The sequence below is a fragment of the Pristiophorus japonicus genome, chromosome 15 (genome assembly GCF_044704955.1).
Source record: "Pristiophorus japonicus isolate sPriJap1 chromosome 15, sPriJap1.hap1, whole genome shotgun sequence".
NCBI classification, from domain to species: Eukaryota; Metazoa; Chordata; class Chondrichthyes; family Pristiophoridae; genus Pristiophorus; species Pristiophorus japonicus.
Window position 1 is genome coordinate 185316331 of NC_091991.1, and position 14471 is coordinate 185330801.

General features: G+C 51.6%; 1 protein-coding gene across 8 annotated transcripts in view; it reads left to right on the forward strand.

Annotated features, from left to right (window-relative positions):
* The window catches only part of baiap3 (BAI1 associated protein 3), a 412688-nt gene that overhangs the window by 258543 nt on the left and 139674 nt on the right, over window positions 1-14471 (forward strand). For 6 of the 8 annotated variants that reach the window (XM_070901469.1, XM_070901475.1, XM_070901472.1 and 3 more), the window contains 6 exons: window positions 346-436; window positions 1030-1107; window positions 1652-1759; window positions 2951-3010; window positions 5777-5843; window positions 11099-11312. In XM_070901469.1, the coding sequence (XP_070757570.1) occupies window positions 346-436; window positions 1030-1107; window positions 1652-1759; window positions 2951-3010; window positions 5777-5843; window positions 11099-11312 (618 nt within the window). Of the gene's footprint in view, window positions 1-345; window positions 437-1029; window positions 1108-1651; window positions 1760-2950; window positions 3011-4577; window positions 5040-5776; window positions 5844-11098; window positions 11313-14471 lie in introns of those variants that run through there. The other 2 variants (XM_070901471.1, XM_070901476.1) reach the window with 2 other exon arrangements.

Here is a 14471-nt window from a genome sequence, read left to right on the forward strand (position 1 = left end):
GTATGTACGGGGGAAGGGGGGGCTGTGTTTTTTCGGGGTACGGGGGGCTGTGTGTGTACGGGGTACGGGGGACTGTGTGTGTACGGGGTACGGGGGGCTGTGTGTGTACGGGGTACGGGGGGCTGTGTATGTACGGGGTACGGGAGGCTGTGTATGTACGGGGTACGGGGGGCTGTGTTTTTTCGGGGTACGGGGGCTGTGTGTGTACGGGGTATGGGGGGCTGTGTGTGGATGAGAGGGTCAGTATGCAGCACCGGCGGGTTATTGTTGGATCATAGAGCTTCAGTCTGCTGCTGAAGCCCTTTCCAGCTTAGACAGTTTTGCAAAATGTTCTCTTTGCGACAGGTCCGATGAAGAAGGTGATGGTGATTTTTTCGAGAAACTGACTGCCATTCAACAGAAGCAGGAGAACATGCAACGCTTCGACTCTACACAGGTACAGTGTGTGGGTCAGTGTGTGTGTGTGTGGGTCAGTGTGTGTGTGTGTGGGTCAGTGTGTGTGTGTGGGTCGGTGTGTGTGTGTGGGTCGGTGTGTGTGTGTGTGGGTCTGTGGGTCTGTGTGGGTCTGTGTGTGTGGTCAGTGTGGTTGTGTGTGGGTCAGTGTGTGTGTGTGTGTTGGGTCAGTGTGTGTGTTGTGTGTGTGTGTGGGTCAGTGTGTGTGGGGGTTCAGTGCGCGGGGTTCAGTGCGCGGGGGTCAGTGCGTATTTGGGTCTGTGTGTGTGTGGGTAGTGTGTGGGTCAGTGTGTGTGTGTGGGTCAGTGTGTGTAGGTCAGTGTGTGTAGGTCAGTGTTGTGTGGGCAGTGTGTGTGGGTCAGTGTGTGTGTGTGTGGGTCAGTGTGTGTGTGGGTCAGTGTGTGTGTGGGTCATTGTGTGTAGGTCAGTGTGTGTGTGGGTCAGTGTGGTGTGTGTGTGGGTCAGTGTGTGTGTGGGTCAGTGTGTGTGTGGGTCATTGTGTGTAGGTCAGTGTGTGTGTGGGTCAGTGTGTGTGTGTGTGGGTCAGTGTGTAATGGAGTTTTTTCTCTGTCGCAGCCTCCAGGAGACCCCTGTGGCTCCCTCCCTCTGCAAACACTCGGGCTCATGGACAAGCTGAAGGTGTCACACACACAGGTGACACCTGCCTTCACCTCAACCAGAGCATGGGGGGTGTGGGGAGGGGCGAGGGAGGTGCGGGGGTGTGGGGAGGGGCGGTGCGGGGGGAGGGGAGGTGCGGGGGTGAGGAGGGGAGGGGTGAGGGAGGGGCGGCGGGGGTGTGGGGAGGGGCGTGGTGAGGTGCGGGGGGTGGAGGGGGGGGGTGGAGGGGAGGGGCGGGGAGACTGGGAGGGGCGGGGAGACTGGGAGGGGCGGGGAGACTGGAGGGGCGGGGAGAGTGGAGGGGGTGGTGAGGTGCGGGGGGGTGGAGGGGAGGGGAGGGGTGGGGTGGGGAGAGTGGGAGGGGGTGGTGAGAAGGAGGTTGGGTTGGGGGGGGGGGTGGGGACTGGGGGTGGGTGGAGAGCGGGACGGGGAGTGACGGAGGGTGGGGCCGGGGTTGGGGGAGTGGGTGGAGGGCATGATGGGAAGTAATGGGGGAGGGGGGGGCTGCCGGGGAGGGTTGGCTCGTGATGATGAGACTGACTGGGGTGCAGTACTATTTTAGTTGTGTCTGTCCCTGTAGCTGCTGTTGCTGTACGAGGATGCACTGTACACATTGATCCACCAAACCGGCATCCCCTCTGCCACACACATCACAGACCAAGAGGAGATGATCCGCTATCTGCAGAAGGTAAAGCAGTTCAGGCACACTGTAACCCCAGGGGTCGGGGCAGTTCAGGCACACTGTAACCCCAGGGGTCGGGACAGCTCCACACTGTAACCCCAGGGGTCGGGACAGCTCCACACTGTAACCCCAGGGGTCGGGGCAGTTCAGGCACACTGTAACCCCAGGGGTCGGGACAGCTCCACACTGTAACCCCAGGGGTCGGGACAGCTCCACACTGTAACCCCAGGGGTCGGGGCAGCTCCACACTGTAACCCCAGGGGTCGGGACAGCTCCACACTGTAACCCCAGGGGTCGGGACAGCTCCACACTGTAACCCCAGGGGTCGGGACAGCTCCACACTGTAACCCCAGGGGTCGGGACAGCTCCACACTGTAACCCCAGGGGTCGGGACAGCTCCACACTGTAACCCCAGGGGTCGGGACAGCTCCACACTGTAACCCCAGGTTACAGAACCTATAGGGCAGTTGTCTTAGGAAAAGGCGGCAGAGAGAGACACAGAAAGAGCGAGAGAGACAGGCAGACAGACGGACAGGGAGAGCGCAAAAGAGACAGGTGGAGAGAGAGAGAGAGAGAGAGACAGAGAGAGAGAGAGAGAGAGAGAGACAGACAGACAGACAGACAGACAGAGAGAGAGAGAGAGAGAGAGAGAGAGACAGACAGAGAGAGAGAGAGACAGACACACACATACAGAGAGAGACCATTGGCCCAAATTAGAGAGAGTGGGATGGATTTATCTTTCCGCTGGGTGTGAACCTGGTGCTGAGGTCACCCCCCCCCCCCATTACTGAAACCGCCCAGTTTAGTTTCTGTTTCTGTAGCGGGGCTGATCAACTACAATAGGCTCACACCTGGGCGGTGAGTGGAAAATCTGCGCAATGAATCTATGTTTACGAAGTGAGGTGTGTGTGGCTGATTCACACACTGCCTTCATCCTGTTCCCCAGATTGCTGCACAGACTCCTCCCCAGGGAAGGGCCAAGTGGAAGTTGAGAAGCATTACCCCTGGGGCTAGGGAGGGCATTGGCCAACGTTCCTGCTCCTGAGCCCTGCTGGGAAATGGATGGGCATCAGTGTGAGGAGGTGTAGGATTGTGCTGGGCTGCAGTGACACAGGAAGAGAGGCTGAGTGGCCAGGGACACTGAATCGTGCTGCCCGTCCACAGTGCAAGAGGCTGATGTGATTGTAAATTTTGCAGGTCTTCAAGCTTGACTGGAGCGACTATGAGGCGGTAATGCACCGAGTGAGAGAAGCCAAGGTAAAGCTGTCACAGGTTGTGGGTGTGGCTGGCAAGGCCATCATTTATTGCCCGTCCCTAACTGGCCTGAGTGTCTCGCTGGGCCATTTCAGGGGCAGTTAAGAATCAACCACGTTGCTGTGGGTCTGGAGTCACATATCGGCCCAGACTGGGTAAGGGCGGAAGATTTCCTTCCCTAAAGGACATTGGTGAACCCGATGGGTTTTTACGACAATCTGAGAGTTTCAGGGTCACCATTACTGATACAAACTTTTTATTCCAGATTTATTTAATTAACTGAATTTACATTCCCCAGCGGCTGTGGTGGGATTTGAACTCGGGATTACCAGCCCAGTAACATAACCTGGCTACAATACCCTCGGAGGCTAACGTGAGAGCTTGCTGGGGGACCCTGGCACTGTAAACCTGCTCCTCCAACACAACCGGGAGAGATACCAGTAAAACACATTCATCTGATTAATCTGCACTGCAAGCATCGCCAGAACACGGCATCCACTTCCTCCAACTTTACAAATTCTAACATCCCCGCCAGGCCGGGACGTGGAGGGGAGCGAGGGAGGAGAGCGAGGGGAGGGATGGGAGCGGTGAGAGAGAGGGAAGGCGAGGGGAAGGGAGCAAGGGGAAGGTGCAAGGGTAGGGGAGGGGTGAGAGGGGAGGGGAGGCGAAGGGAGCGAGGGGAGGGTGCAAGGGGAGGGGAGTGAGGGGAGGGGAGCAAGGGATGGGGAGGGGATGGGTGGGGAGTGAGGGGAGGGGAGCGAGGGGAGGGTGCAAGGGTAGGGGAGCGAGGGGAGGGGAGGGGTGCGAGGAGAGTGAGGCAAGGGTGAGGGAGGGGAGGGGTGAGGGGGAGGGAGGGGAGGGGTGAGAGTGGAGCGAGGAGGGGAAGGGTGTGAGAAGAGGGAAGGGGAGTGAGGGGAGGGGAGGGGTATGAGGAGAGGGGAGGGGAGCGAGGGGAGGGGTGAAGGGGGAGGGGTGTGAGAAGAGGGAAGGGGAGCGAGGGGAGGGGTATGAGGAGAGGGAAGGGGAGCGAGGGGAGGGGTATGAGGAGAGGGAAGGGGAGCGAGGGGAGGGGTATGAGGAGAGCGAGGCGAGTGGAGGGGAGGGGTGAAGGGGAAGGGGAGCGAGGAGAGGGAAGGGGAGCGAGGAGAGGGAAGGGGAGCGAGGGGAGGGGAGCGAGGAGAGGGAAGGGGAGCGAGGAGAGGGAAGGGAGGGGAGGGGCGAGGGGAGGGGAGCGAGGGGAGGGGTATGAGGAGAGGGGAGGAGTGAAGGGAAGGGGAGCGAGGAGAGGGGAGGGGAGCGAGGAGAGGGGAGGGGAGGGGTATGAGGGGAGGGGTGCCTTTAATGTTTCTCCTCTGAATGTTTCTCTAACTCCCCCTATGACAGACAGCTGTGGGAATGGATGCCATATTGCAGAAACACTGAGGGGGCGAAATTCTGGAGCTCCTTGTCTGCGGGTGGTAACTGTCGTGAGGTGGGACTTCCTGTGCCCGACCTGGAGGTCCCGCACCGCCCCGCCCCTGACAGGAACTGGAACACAATGTCCACTGGGTGCTCCACTTCCTGTCGAGCCAGCTCGGGTTCACTACCTCTCCGTGTAGTGCTGACATGTTCCAAGGGCCCCTCCCTTCCCTTAAATAGGAGGGGTCGCTGTGAGCTCTGCAGGTTTCAGGGGATGTGGGGTGTGATGGTCGTGGCCCAGCACCAAATGTGGAGTGCCAGGCTGCACGATCGTGGCTTGGACTCTGCGACAATCGACTCGGAGGCCACACCGGTAAATCGGAGGCCAAATGGCACCACGCACCTCCCCTTTAACGTTCGCAACGCGAGCAGAGTGCGACCCGGTTTGCGACCCGCGAGGCAGGCGTTGACATTGCCCATGGTGGTCTCAGGCCACTGCCCACGTCTTTGCCAACGGGAGACACACAGCAGGGGAATACTGCCCCCTAAGAATCATTCCTTTGAACCTCTCCGACAAGATTCAGCTTCAAAACGTCGGAAGATTTCCTTTGCCTTTTTGCCAGTGATTACAGCGGTACCCGTTCACTTGTGATTTCTTGGTGTTTAAGTAAATGCTGTGTGACATGTTGAGGTGTGGGGGGCGTGTGTTAAATGTCAGACTTTACTAGCTGTAGGTTTGAGTTGGCTCTGCTGTCTCCTGTCACACTGCTGCGGTTAAAGATGTGCCAATGAGCCTGCTGAAAGCTCTTTGCCCTAGACGCTGGCTGCCTTCAGTTGCCGTGGGCTCCCCTGTGTAAAAGCAGCAGTTTCTGGTTTTACCAAAAATCAGATAAAAACGTGGAAAATGCAGTTTACTTGTTTGGCAATTTACATAAGAACATAAGAATTAGGAGCAGGAGTTGGCCATTCGGCCCCTCGAGCCTGCTCCAACATTCAATAAGATCATGGCTGATCCGATCTTGGAATCAGCTCCACTTCCCCGCCCGCTCCCCGTAACCCCTTATTCCCTTATCGTTTAATTTGTTTTTTAAAATTCATTCTCGGGATGTGGGTGTCCCTGGGAAGGCCAGTGTTTATTGCCCCTTGAGAAGGTGGTGGTGAGCTCCTTCTTGAACCGCTGCAGTCCGTGTGGTGAAGGTGCTCCCACAGTGCTGTGAGGGAGGGAGTTCCAGGATCGTGACCCAGTTTTACCCCTGATTTGTGTATCGGTTGCTTTATTCGCCCTCGTGCTAGTGCAGAATGGGGGGGAATGTTTTGGCCTTTTCCTATGGGTAATGATTAACCCCCGGGCTCTCCTTGTGTTATCCGCAGGCACCCTCCTGCTCTCTCAAAGTGGCCATTGTGGAGGCAAGAAACCTGCTGGCCAAGGATGTCAACGGTGAGTAACCCAAGCATGCCCTCTGGTGGAGGCCGGTGACATGGCAGCTGCTTTCTCTGCTCATTGTCTTCTGCAATTCTACATTAACTTTCATGGTGAGAGAGATACTGGGCTTGTCTGGGGAGAGAGTTTCACACTTCCTATGTATCGGTTAATAATTAGGGCTGAAAGCACAGACTCACCAGTATCTAACAATAAACACGGGGGTTTATAGAAACATAGAAATTTACGACACAGGAGGAGGCCATTCGGCCCATCGTGTCCATGCCGAAAAAGCTATCCTGCCGAATCCCACTTTCCAGCTCAGTCCGTAGCCTGGTAGGTTACAGCACTTCCAATGAATATTCAAGTACTTTTTAAATGCTATGACCTTTCAGGCAGTAAGTTCCAGACCCCCACCACCCTCTGGGTGAGAGAAGTTCTCCTCAACTCCCCTCTAATCCTTCTACCAATTACTTTAAATCTATGCCCCCTGGTTGTTGATCCCTTTGCTAAGGGAAATACATCCTTCCTATCCACTCTATCCAGGCCCCTGATAATTTTATACACCTCAATCAGGTCTCCCCTTGGCCTCCTCTGTTCCAAAGATAACAACCCCAGCCTATCCAATCTTTTATCATAGCTAAAATTCTCCAGTCCAGGTAATATCTTCATACATCTCCTCTACCCTCTCTACTGTGATCACATCTTTCCTGTAATGTGGTGACCAGAACTGCACGCCTAACACAGAACTGTGACCTAACTAGTGTTGTATACAGTTCCAGCTGTAAATGTAAATCCACCAGGATCAGTGCTGGGACCACTGGTCACAATTTATATTAACCATTTAGACTTTGGAATCAGTAACACAATTTCTAAATTTGCGGATGACACCAAATTGGGGGATAGTCAATACTGAGGGGGACTGCAACACATTACAGGGGGACATTAATCAACTCGCAGAATGAGCATATAATGGGCAAATGTTCAACACAGATAAATGTGAGGTATTACATTTTGGTAGGAAGAATAGGGAGGTCACTTATCACTGGGAGGGTTGGGTGGAGGAACAAAGGGATCTCGGATACAAATACACAAATCACTAAACGTTGTGACACAGGTTAGCAAGACTACAATAAAGCAAACCAAGCACTCGGGTTTATTTCTAGAGGTATAGAATTGAAAAGTAGAGAAGTTATGCTGCCCCTGTATCGTACCTTGGTTAGACCACACTTGGAGCACTGCGCACAGTTCTGCTCGCCGTATTATAAAAAGGATATAGAGGCACTGGAGAGGGTGCAAGGATGATACCAGAAATGCGAGGGTATACATATCAGGAAAGGATGAACAGGCTGGGTCTCTTTTCTCTTGAAAAAAGAAGGCTGAGGGGTGACCTAATAGAGGTCTTTAAAATGATGAGAGGTTTTGATGGAGTGGATAGAGAGAGAGAGAGTGTTTCCACTTGTGGGGAAGAGTATAACTAGAGGCCATCAATATAAGATTGTCATCCAGAAATCCAATGGGGAATTCAGGAGAAACTTCTTTACCCAGAGAGCGGTGAGAATGTGGAACTCGCTGCCACAGGGAGGGGTTGAGGTGAATAGTATCGATGTATTTAAGGGGAGACTGGACAAGTAAAAGGGGGAGAAGGGAATAGAGGGTTATGCTGATAGATTCAGATGAGGAAAGACTGGAGGAGGCTCGAGTGGAGCATAAACGCCGGCATGGACTGGTTGGGCCAGTGGCCTGTTTCTAGGCCGTATATCCCATGTAAATCTAGCGATCACTCCATGTATTAATACCAGTTTTCTCCTCTCCCCTTGTCCCCTCACTGTGTATCATCCCAGGGGCGTTCGGTATCCTCCTGTACACGGAGTGTCAGCAAGCTATTCAACCCCAGGCGGAGGTATCTGTGGGGGTTGAAGCTGTGCAGCCCTAAACCGGGATGTCCCATTAATGACAATGCAGCCGCACATTATAATCACTGTGTGGCAAGAGTGAGGATATTCAGCCAATCATTTCACTCATTCCATGGATACACACTGCAGCCTGACCACATTCCCGGCGACTACTCTGCGTTATCGGTGATTACTCTGCGATTCCGGTGATTACTTCACATTCCCGGTGATTACTTCACATTCCCGGTGACTACTCTGCGTTATCGGCGATTACTCCACGATCCCGGCGATTACTTCACATTCCCGGTGATTACTTCACATTCCCGGTGATTACTCTGCGATCCCGGTGATTACTTCACATTCCCGGTGATTACTTCACATTCCCGGTGATTACTCTGCGATCCCGGTGATTGCTTCACATTCCCGGTGATTGCTTCACATTCCCGGTGATTGCTTCACATTCCCGGTGATTACTCCACGATCCCGGTGATTGCTTCACATTCCCGGTGATTACTCCACATTCCCGGTGATTACTCCACATTCCCGGTGATTACTCCGCGATCCTGGTGATTACTCCGCGATCCTGGTGATTACTCCACATTCCTGGTGATTACTCCACATTCCTGGTGATTACTTCACATTCCCGGTGATTACTCTGCGATCCTGGTGATTACTTCACATTCCCGGTGATTACTCCACATTCCCGGTGATTACTCTGTGATTCCGGTGATTACTCCACATTCCTGGTGATTACTCTGCGATCCTGGTGATTACTCCACATTCCTGGTGATTACTTCACATTCCCGGTGATTACTCCACATTCCCGGTGATTGTGATTCCGGTGATTACTCCACATTCCTGGTGATTACTCTGCGATCCTGGTGATTACTCCACATTCCTGGTGATTACTTCACATTCCCGGTGATTACTCTGCGATCCTGGTGATTACTTCACATTCCCGGTGATTACTCCACATTCCCGGTGATTACTCTGTGATTCCGGTGATTACTCCACATTCCCGGTGATTACTCTGCGATCCTGGTGATTACTTCACATTCCTGGTGATTACTTCACATTCCCGGTGATTACTCTGCGATTCTGGTGATTACTTCACATTCCCGGTGATTACTCTGCGATCCCGGTGATTACTTCACATTCCCGGTGATTACTCTGCGATCCCGGTGATTACTTCACATTCCCGGTGATTACTCTGCGATCCCGGTGATTACTTCACATTCCCGGTGATTACTCTGCGATTCTGGTGATTACTTCACATTCCCGGTGATTACTTCACATTCCCGGTGATTACTCTGCGATCCCGGTGATAAAGAAGAGATATTAAAATGTGGGCAGAACTTAAAGTTGATAAATTACCAGGACTGGATGGGATTTATCCTCGGATGCTGAGGGAAGTAAAGGTGGAGATTGCGGAGGTACTGGCCATAATCTACCAATCCTCCTTGGATACGGGGCTGGTCCCAGAGAACTGGAGAATTGCAAATGTTACACCCTTGTTCCAAATAGGGTGCAAGGTTAAACCCAGAAACTACCGGCCGGTCAGTTTAACCTCGGTAGTGGGGAAGCTTTTACAAACAATAATCCGGGATTAACAGTCACTTGGACAAGTGTGGATTAATTAAGGAAAGCCAGCACAGATGTTAACGGCAAATCGTGTTTAACTAACTGGATTGAGTTTTTTGATGAGGTAACAGAGAGGGTCGATGAGGGCAATGCGGTTGGCGTGGTGTACATGGATTTCCAAAAGTCGTTCGATAAAGTGTCACATAATAGACTTGCAGCAAAGTTGAAGCCCATGGAATAAAAGGGACAGTGGCAACATGGATACAGAATTGTCTCAGTGACAGGGAACAGAGAGTACTGGTGAACGGTTGTTTCTCGGACTGGAGGAAGGTATACAGTGGTGTTCCCCAGGGGTCAGTACTGGGACCACTGCTTTTCCTGGTATATATTAATGACTGGGGCTTGGGTGTGCAACAACAACAACAACAACGTAGTGAAATGTCCCAAGGTGCTTCACAGGAGGATTATGAGACAAAACAATCGACACCGAGCCACATAAGGAGAAATTAGCGCAGGGACCTTGGTCAAAGAAGTCGGTTTTAAGGAGCGTCTTTAAGGAGGAAAGAGAGGTAGAGAGGCGGAGAGGTTTAGGGAGGGAGTTCCAGAGCTTGGGGCCCAGGCAACAAGGCACGGCCATCGATGATGGAGCGATTATAATCAGGGCAGCTGAACAAACAATTGAGCCTCAAGGCACAATTTCAAAATCTGTAGATGACACAAAACTTGGACACATAGTGAGCAGTGAGAGGGATAGTGATAGAAGACAGGAAGACAGAGACAGACTGGTGAAATGGGCGGACATGGGGCAAATGAAATTTAACGCAGAAAAATGTGGTGATGCATTTTGGTAGAAAGAATGAGGAAAAGACATATAAACTAAAGGGTACAATCCTAGATGGGGTGCACGAACAGAGAGATCTGGGGGTATGTGTGCATAAATCATTGAAGGGGCAGGACTGGTTGAGAAAGCGGTTAAAAAGGTTTACGGGATCCTGGGCTTCATAAACAGAGGTATAGAGTACAAAAGCAAGGAGGTTCTGATGAACCTGTATAAAACACGGGTTCGGCCTCAACTGGAGTATTGTGTCCAATTCTGGGCACCAGACTTTAAGAAGGATGTGAAGGTCTTAGAGAGGGTGCAGAACAGATTTACAAGACTGGAGAAGCTGGAGTTGTTCTCCTTGGAGCAGAGAAGGTTGAGAGGAGATTTGATCGAGGTGTTAAACATCATGAGGGGTCTGGACAGAGTAGAGAGAGAGAAACTGTTCCCATTGGTGGAAGGGTCGAGAACCAGAGGGCACAGGTTTAAGGCGATTGGCAGAAGAACCAAAGGTGACACGAGCGAGTGGTTCGGATCTGGATTTTGCTGCCTGAGAGGGTGATGGGGGCAGACTCAATCCCGGCTTTCAAAAGGGAGTTGGATAAGTACCTGAAGGAAATAATTAGCAGGGCTCCGGGGAAAGGGCGGGGGAGGGGGACTGGCTGAGAGCCGGCACGGGCTTGACGGGCCGAATGGCCTTCCGTGCTGTAACCATTCTGTGATTCTGCTTCACATTCCCAGTGCTTACTCGGCGATCCCCATGGTTATGCCGGGATTGTGCCCAAAGTGCCCTCTGGTACTGGCCCCAGGGAGCTGGGTTATTTGACACATGTCTGGCACCATATGTGGCCAAAATCAGGGGCCACTCATGTCCCCCCGCCCCGGGAACCCCGCTAACTCCCTCAGCGGTGCCTATATAGTGGTGACAGGGTAGAGAGCTGACGGGCCCTTCACTCTCTGATGCTCTGGGTCTGCAGGCTTCAGTGATCCCTACTGTATGCTGGGAATCATGCTAGGACACACCGCACGGGAGGCGGAGGAGAAGAAGGAACGCAAATTCAGCTTTAGGAAGAAAAAGGACAAGATGGAGAAGAGGCCAAGCCTCAGGGAAGCACTTCCAGCCAAGTACATCCAGGTCACAGACGTGAAGCCAAACACCCTGAATCCAGTGTGGAATGAGAGCTACGTATTGTGAGTATCATGGTCTCTGTGCAATGGGGCAACTGTGACAGCCCAAACAGTGTGGTGTGTAGGCAGTCCCTTTCTCCTCATCCAGTAATTATTTCCACTGCACTGTCGAGGGGCAGTACTGAGGGAGTGCTGCACTGTCGGAGGGGCAGTACTGAGGGAGTGCTGCACTGTCGGAGGGGCAGTACTGAGGGAGTGCTGCACTGTCGGAGGGGCAGTACTGAGGGAGTGCTGCACTGTCGGAGGGGCAGTACTGAGGGAGTGCTGCACTGTCGGAGGGGCAGTACTGAGGGAGCGCTGCACTGTCGGAGGGGCAGTACTGAGGGAGCGCTGCACTGTCGGAGGGGCAGTACTGAGGGAGTGCTGCACTGTCGGAGGGGCAGTACTGAGGGAGCGCCGCACTGTTGAGGGGTATAGATACATAGAAAATAGGTGCAGGAGTAGGCCATTCGGCCCTTCGAGCCTGCACTGCCATTCAATGAGTTCATGGCTGAACATGCAACTTCAGTACCCCATTCCTGCTTTCTCGCCATACCCCTTGATCTCCCGAGTAGTAAGGACTTCATCTAACTCCTTTCTGAATATATTTAGTGAATTGGCCTCAACAACTTTCTGTGGTAGAGAATTCCACAGGTTCACCACTCTCTGGGTGAAGAAGTTTCTCCTCATCTCGGTCCTAAATGGCTTACCCCTTATCCTTAGACTGTGACCCCTGGTTCTGGACTTCTCCAACATTGGGAACATTCTTCCTGCATCTAACCTGTCTAAACCCGTCAGAATTTTAAACGTTTCTATGAGGTCCCCTCTCATTCTTCTGAACTCCAGTGAATACAAGCCCAGTTGAGATCCAGTCTTTCTTGATATGTCAGTCCCGCCATCCCGGGAATCAGTCTGGTGAACCTTCGCTGCACTCCCTCAATAGCAAGAATGTCCTTCCTCAAGTTAGGAGACCAAAACTGTACACAATACTCCAGGTGTGGCCTCACCAAGGCCCTGTACAACTGTAGCAACACCTCCCTGCCCCTGTATTCAAATCCCCTCGCTATGAAGGCCAACATGCCATTTGCTTTCTTAACTGCCTGCTGTACCTGCATGCCAACCTTCAATGACTGATGTACCATGACACCCAGGTCTCGTTGCACCTTCCCTTTTCCTAATCTGTCACCATTCAGATAATAGTCTGTCTCTCTGTTTTTACCACCAAAGTGAATAACCTCACATTTATCCACATTATACTTCATCTGCCATGCATTTGCCCACTCACCTAACTTATCCAAGTCACTCTGCAGCCTCATAGCATCCTCCTCGCAGCTCACACTACCACCCAACTTAGTGTCATCCGCAAATTTGGAGATACTACATTTAATCCCCTTGTCTAAATCATTAATGTACAGTGTAAACAGCTGGGGCCCGAGCACAGAACCTTGCGGTACCCCACTAGTCACTGCCTGCCATTCTGAAAAGTACCCATTTACTCCTACTCTTTGCTTCCTGTCTGACAACCAGTTCTCAATCCATGTCAGCACACTACCCCCAATCCCATGTGCTTTAACTTTGCACATTAATCTCTTGTGTGGGACCTGTCAAAAGCCTTCTGAAAGTCCAAATACACCACATCAACTGGTTCTCCCTTGTCCACTCTACTGGAAACATCCTCAAAAAATTCCAGAAGATTTGTCAAGCATGATTTCCCTTTCACAAATCCATGCTGACTTGGACCTATCATGTCACCATTTTCCAAATGTGCTGCTGTGACATCCTTAATAATTGATTCCATCATTTTAACCACTACCGATGTCAGGCTGACCGGTCTATAATTCCCTGTTTTCTCTCTCCCTCCTTTTTTAAAAAGTGGGGTTACATTGGCTACCCTCCACTCCATAGGAACTGATCCAGAGTCAATGGAATGTTGGAAAATGACTGTCAATGTATCCGCTATTTCCAAGGCCACCTCCAACTCTGGGATGCAGACCATCAGGCCCTGGGGATTTATCAGCCTTCAATTCCATCAATTTCCCCAACACAATTTCCCGACTAATAAGGATTTCCCTCAGTTCCTCCTTTTTACTAGACCCTCTGACCCCTTTTATATCCGGAAGGTTGTTCGTGTCCTCCTTAGTGAATACCGAACCAAAGTACTTGTTCAACTGGTCTGCCATTTCTTTGTTCCCCGTTATGACTTCCCCTGATTCTGACTGCAGGGGACCTACGTTTGTCTTTACTAACCTTTTTCTCTTTACATATCTATAGAAGCTTTTGCAGTTCGTCTTAATGTTCCCTGCAAGTTTCTTCTCGTACTCCATTTTCCCTGCCCTAATCAAACCCTTTGTCCTCCTCTGCTGAGTTCTAAATTTCTCCCAGTCCCCGGGTTTGCTGCTATTTCTGGCCAATTTGTATGCCACTTCCTTGGCTTTAATACTATCTCTGATTTCCCTTGATAGCCACGGTTGAGCCACCTTCCCTTTTTTATTTTTACGCCAGACAGGGATGTACAATTGTTGTAATTCATCCATGCGGTCTCTAAATGTCTGCCATTGCCCATCCACAGTCAACCCCTTAAGTATCATTCGCCAATCTATCCTAGCCAATTCACGCCTCATACCTTCAAAGTTACCCTTCTTTAAGTTCTGGACCATGGTCTCTGAATTAACTGTTTCATTCTCCATCCTAATGCAGAATTCCACCATATTATGGTCACTCTTCCCCAAGGGGCCTCGCACAACGAGATTGCTAATTAATCCTCTCTCATTACACAACACCCAGTCTAAGATGGCCTCCCCCCTAGTTGGTTCCTCGACATATTGGTCTAGAAAACCATCCCTTATGCACTCCAGGAAATCCTCCTCCACCGTATTGCTTCCAGTTTGGTTAGCCCAATCTATGTGCATATTAAAGTCACCCATTATAACTGCTGCACCTTTATTGCATGCACCCCTAATTTCCTGTTTGATACCCTCCCCAACATCACTACTACTGTTTGGAGGTCTGTACACAACTCCCACTAAAGTTTTTTGCCCTTTGGTGTTCTGCAGCTCTACCCATATAGATTCCACATCATCCAAGCTAATGTCCTTCCGAACTATTACATTAATCTCCTCTTTAACCAGCAATGCTACCCCACCTCCTTTTCCTTTTATTCTATCCTTCCTGAATGTTGAATAC